Source organism: Chaetura pelagica, unplaced genomic scaffold, assembly GCF_000747805.2.
Source record: "Chaetura pelagica isolate M959 unplaced genomic scaffold, ChaPel_1.0 scaffold278, whole genome shotgun sequence".
NCBI classification, from domain to species: domain Eukaryota; kingdom Metazoa; phylum Chordata; class Aves; order Apodiformes; family Apodidae; genus Chaetura; species Chaetura pelagica.
Window position 1 is genome coordinate 2,322,847 of NW_009954497.1, and position 5,820 is coordinate 2,328,666.

Genomic DNA, 5,820 nt, shown 5'->3' on the forward strand with positions numbered 1-5,820 from the left:
AGGGGGTGCCGGGGGGTCCTGGGGTGCTGGTGCTGGTGCTGTAGCGCGGTGGGGCGGGCAGGTGTGCGGGCCGGGGAAATGAGGGAAGGAGGGAGGGGCTCCACATCCCGCAGGCGCTCCTGGCCGGGCAGGGGAGCGGGCCCAACCCTGGGGGCTTCTGTTTTAAATGACCAACGCCGTATTTTCTAATCCCGCTGCCGTTTTCGCCAGCGGACGTGATGCGAACCTTAAGGCACTTCCCAATTTTATGTGCGGGGAAAACGTGCGCAAGTTTGGCGGGGGGGAGCAGAGAGCAGCTCCGTTTTCTCTCTCCTTACAGTGCCTTAGTAACCAAGTGATGCAATATCAGCCAGCAAACACTGGTCTGCATCTCAACCTGCTGACCGATGCTTTGATTGCTTTCTAAGGTTATTGCACGTCCAGCAAATTCTGCTTTCCACATCATGGAGACAGAACAGATTATGGAGGGACAGCCACAGGTATTGTATAAAATGTTTCAGGTGTGTCATGCTATATGTGTAAAAGGAGAATTTCCACTTTACTGACCATGTGCTATTTTACAGGTTCCAGAAAATCCCCATGCTGAATATGGTCTCACTGAAAATGTAGAGGTAACAAAGCCTTTGCTGCTGTAAAGTACAGTGGAAGTCCCATTCCTGATGGAAGGGGGGAAATGTTGAGTCTTGAATGTAGCTTGGGCTGATGTAATGTCTCGAAGAAAGTTAGATGGAAAGTGAACCAAGAGATACTAGTCCCTTGCATAACTAGCTTTTAATTAATACGTTTTCTGTTGTGTTGCTTTGATTATACTAAATGGTACTGAAGTAAATGATGAACATTTTAATGAGGTAGGATGTTTTGGAAGTATGCTGTGTTATATTAACATACTATGCCACAAAAAGCCAGCCAGACTTCTATTACAGGGAGGGGAATAGGAGGATTTGATGGCTTTTCCATTTAAAAAAAAGCCATCAAAGGGAGGGATGATTTTCATATTCAAGTCAGTGTAAACACTGGATTGGAATAATCCAAGCTATCTTTAATTATGGTGAGAAAGAGTAGACAAAATCCATTTTCTTGGCTGTTGTTAACAGTGTGGGTTAGAATAATAACTATAACATTTTATTTCTCTTATGCTTAAAGAAAAGTCTTCAGTCTTCCTCCATTGTAAGCTCCTACTCTATGCAAAGCTTTTTTCAGAAACCTTTCTTAAATTTCCTTTGGGACTTATCTCCTTGATAACTGCTTGCTTGTGTGCCTCAGCTTCCACTGCTGAGCAGGAACATAATGGATACCTTGGTCCCATGTTGGTAGATTTGTGTGTGCTGCGCTGAATATATTTGTTTTAGTGACAGTGGCAGGATATATTTTTTTAAATAGAGTTAATGGTGTCAGCACTTTGACCAAACGGCAGCTAGAAACATTTTGAATGTGCTTCCTTTAAAGTGTCCATCTGTAATTCAGTAGTGCATGGTCTAAAAGTGCCTGACTTTTAACAGCATCCTCTTTGTTACACTTCACCGGAATTTCTAGTACTTTTAGCATTTTTGTTCAAGTGTTTGCACACAGGAACCATGTATCTGGGACCGCTTTTGTTAGTACTCATTCCTGCCTCAGTGGTGTAGAATTTGAATCTGAATGCAGAAGCTGAAATAACAATGTTAGAGGTTGGGTGTCTTCTGTTTTCAAAAACTTATGACTTTCTAACATTTTTTTCCCCAAAACATGAATTTAAGAGAAGGGTCCTCTGGGTTAGACTTTTGGGCAAGGAAAAATTTTGTGCACTTAAATGTTCTTAAAATGTAAAGAATTTATTGCCAGTGAATTGCAGAGAAATGGGCACTTTATTTCCACTTGCACTTGATTGCTGATGTGGCTGCTATTACTGATGTTCATGCACTTTTGTTTTCTTTACTTCAGAGGATAGTAGAAAATGAGAAAATAAATGCAGAGAAAACATCAAAGCAGAAGGTGGATCTTCAGTCATTACCCACCCGTGCCTACTTGGATCAGACAGTTGTACCTATCTTGCTACAGGGACTTGCTGTTCTTGCAAAAGAGAGGTAAAATGCTTCAATGTTCCTTCTGTTCTTAAGAAATAATTAGGTCTCAAACCGGGTAGTATGCCATCTTTTCAGACCTTGCACACCAGATATGGTTTTGCTAGTTTGCTTGTAAGAGAGCCATTACAACAGGTTCATGAACCTATGAACTGCTATGATTGACCATGCAGGACGTGTTCCTCACTTATTTGCATACGGTGTGATAAAAGTTATTTATTGAATTTGTGATCTCCCCATGAGGTATGTTACTGCAAAGGTTTTGCAGGGGGAAGTGTATTTTAAAAACTATTTTATCACAGAATTCACATTATAGAATTAAGGCATTCTTGTTTTGAACAAGGTTTTTGTAGCAGGGAATTAAGAGTTCTGCTTGTCATTTAAAAGAAGGACAGACAGACAAATTGGGCCTGACATGCATCTTTGTTGTAGATTAAAACAGCTTCTAAAGGATAAGGCTGACTCTGCACTGTCAACACAACTAGGAGCAAACTGATAGTTAAACCTTCGAGTAAAGATTGTGCTGTCAAAGTGCCCTGAATCTCTTAGCAGTCAATATAGACGGGTATTCTTCAATAATAGCAAACAGTTGTTCATCTTACCCAAATTAATTTCTAGCCTTTTGGTGTATCTGAATTATTGGCAAGTCTTACAGCGAATAAACCACTTTTCAAATAATGGTATCAAAAGCTGGCATGGATGACTGTAATTGCCTCACAGTACCTACAGCCACAACAACCATCAACAGTGTCTTAACCTCAAAAGAAGTTGTGAATTTGAACTGCGTTACACAGGCAACTAATTGGGCACAAGGTCATGTAAGACGGCACACCTGGTGTGCACACCTGAGCAGTGTGCAGACCTTCATGTGACCATCTGTGGGAGTTCTGCAGATAATGGAAAACACATCCTGAGGTCAACACCCCACACTTACCCTCTGGATCATTGTGTCACACACAATTTTTTTTCTTTTCTTTTTATTTAAATATTCACTATGAAAGCAGCTGTTCTTTATGGGGACTCACCACAGGAGTAAAATTGGAACATTGGTAGAAGAGGTTGGGGAAGGTATAGGAAAAAACTTAACAGGGACAAACTGCCAAGGTCAAATTGTCTATTCATTTGAGCATATTCAAACCTCAGGGCTGACAAAGCTGAATGACCAGTTCTGCTGTGTAATCTTCTGCTTAAATTTGAACTGGGAAGTAGCTAATGGATGCTATTTTTTTTTTTTTTTCTAAGGAATATAGAGGTGCTCAGGGAATAGCCCAGTACATCTGATCACTGTGGCTGAGATTAAGTAGAAATTACCATCCAGCAGGATAGTGAGCATATGAATAAATGACATATTTGGGAGGAGTCAACACAACTTTTGTCAGGGTTCGTAAGTCTCTTGGTGTTCACCAAAGGAGTCAGTGAGCACACATGAACACAAATCTAGATGATACAGTCTGCCTAAATTTCCAAAAGGCTTCTGGCAGGGTCTTTCACTGAAGGCTTTTGACAAGAGTAAATTGCTGTAGGATTTAAGATAAAACCTTTATATGGATGAGAAACTGATTGGAAGATATGAGATAGAGGATAGAAGTAAATGGTGAATTTTCATGGTGAAATGAGCTCAACACTAGAATCGTAGGATAATTTATAACTATTTAAACAAGTGTTGGCCAAAATGTGTTAATGCTGCGGAGTTTCAGTGAATAGGTTGGGGGGTGTTGTCTTGTTTTCTGTTTGTTTGGTTTTTAGGTTGATAGACTGTAAATAATTGCACAGGAATGTAATAAATTTGATGTGAAACTGGAAGATTGCTATGAAAAACTGAATCTATGAGAAAAAAAATCCAATTCAAATATAATTTTATGCACTTAGGAGGGTAATAAATCCCCTGATGCTAGTGGCAAGATGATAGATTCCAAGTTGGCAATTACCCTTGTGAAAAATATCTTTAAATTGTTAAATGTATATGTCAATGCATTGCTCAATCAAAAGTAAATTCTGAATGGTAGGATGTAGAAATAGAAGGGCTAAAACCAATTATAATGCTGCTATTTAAATGTATAGTCTTCTTTTGAATGTTGTGTGTAGCTCCAATTCCACTGCATTCTGGTAGAATGTGAAAAAATAAGAAGAGTGACAAGGTGGTCAGAAGTATGGAACACTACCTGTCGAGGGAGTGACTAGTAGGGAGTGAAGAGCATACTTCAACCTGGAAAAGATATTTTTGAGAGAGAATATAGTAGGAATCTGATACATCATTAACAGCACGGAGATGCTATATTGGGATAGACTGTTTATTAAAAAGTGGTGATCCTTCATAGGTCACATTATTAAGCTGTATAACTTGCATCAGGTTGTAGACATTAACATTTTATTTGGGCTCAAGGTGCAACTGGTCAAAGTTGTAGAAGAACCCACCCAGGAGTATTAAAGGTGCTAGCTCAGGAAGCTGGTTAACTCTACTCTTTTTGGCTTGGAGGCCAAAAAGATGGTCTAGGAGGGAAGTGTCTCTGCACTCCTCTTCCATTCTTTATGCTCTTTATAGGCATACTTGCTCACTACCAGGACCTCCTGTCTGAGCCAGTGTGGAATACGTAAACATGCCATTTATTCTGCAGACAGAATCTAGATTAGCAGAATTCATGCACTGTAGCTGAAGGAACTTTTAAAACAAAAACTTAAGGACTAAGGCAAGTGATCGTGTGTATTAGGGACTAATTGCAAGTTCCAGTACTTCTCAAACTTTGGGTTCTTGTTGCATTCATTTAAAAAGAAACAGCAGTTACCAGAAACCATGAAAACAGCTCTAATGCAGAAGCTACACAATAAGCATTTAAGGAAAATAAGCAAGAAAGCACTGACAGATTAACTTTTACTTTGAATAGCATGAGTTAAAGGAATAGGCAAATGCATGTAACTTCCAATGATGTACATGCAGTATTTACACTTTAAGAGTATACCCTAGGTTCCAGGCATGTAACCATTCTAGCAGTTTAGTAACATTGAACCAATGGTGAAAAAGACTCATTAAAAACTTATGAGACATAAACTAGAAATTTTTTGGGTAACTGTAGGCAGTTGGTCATCCCTAAATGCTGGTAAGTGCTTAGAAGGAGTTATGTTGCTTTTCAAGAAAGGTGATTAGTTCTTCAGCTACCTACTTTCATATAACAAAAGTAATTGCTTTGATTTACTTTTTTCTTTACAGACCGCCAAATCCCATTGAATTTCTAGCAGCCTATCTTTTAAAAAACAAGTCACAATTTGAGGACCGAAATTAACTCCATGAAAATGAGGACAATTTGGCTGCTAGACTGAAATGCTCATTTGCCGCAATTTGTCTTCTGCTGTAAAAATCCTTTGGAACAGCGATGTTGTCTTTCTTAATCGCACAGTTTGCTTTATCTTTTGAATTATTTAATAAAGAACACTTTACACTTGTTCACTTGTTTTAAACTAGCTATTAAGAGAGAATTTCAAAATAAAATACTGAAATTGTACTACTGATGATGAAAGTCTGAATAATTCTGTGGGGCTGCATCATCTGAATGCATGAAACGAAGGGGAATAATTTATTATGAGAATCATGAGTGATAATGTTGATTATTTTTTTTATACCATCCTGTACATTCAAGGTACCTAAACAGAAGGCAAATTAATAAAGGGCAGTTAGGATTTATTTTGAGGATGGATTCATTAAGTAAGAGGGGAGATCTTGCTTCAGAATAGCAGGAAAAGGGTTAAGTGAAAACAGAGAGGTTCA

General features: G+C 38.8%; 1 protein-coding gene across 1 annotated transcript; it reads left to right on the forward strand.

The window, feature by feature from the left end:
* The first annotated feature begins 424 nt into the window (after positions 1–424).
* DPY30 (dpy-30 homolog (C. elegans)) lies at positions 425–5,558 on the forward strand. The gene is made up of 4 exons (XM_010004577.1): positions 425–479; positions 564–611; positions 1,921–2,063; positions 5,266–5,558. Exons 1-4 carry the CDS (start codon positions 444–446, stop codon positions 5,336–5,338), a joined length of 300 nt encoding a protein of 99 aa, XP_010002879.1. The 5' UTR covers positions 425–443; the 3' UTR covers positions 5,339–5,558.
* The last annotated feature ends 262 nt before the right edge of the window (positions 5,559–5,820 follow it).

Bases quoted from the DNA above. Each gene is read 5' to 3' on its own strand.
- DPY30 (XM_010004577.1), top strand. From the start codon at position 444: ATGGAGACAGAACAGATTATGGAGGGACAGCCACAG. The intron at 612-1,920 runs GTAACAAAGCCT...TCTTTACTTCAG, and splicing joins GTCTCACTGAAAATGTAGAG to AGGATAGTAGAAAATGAGAA. The intron at 2,064-5,265 runs GTAAAATGCTTC...TTTTCTTTACAG, and splicing joins GCTGTTCTTGCAAAAGAGAG to ACCGCCAAATCCCATTGAAT.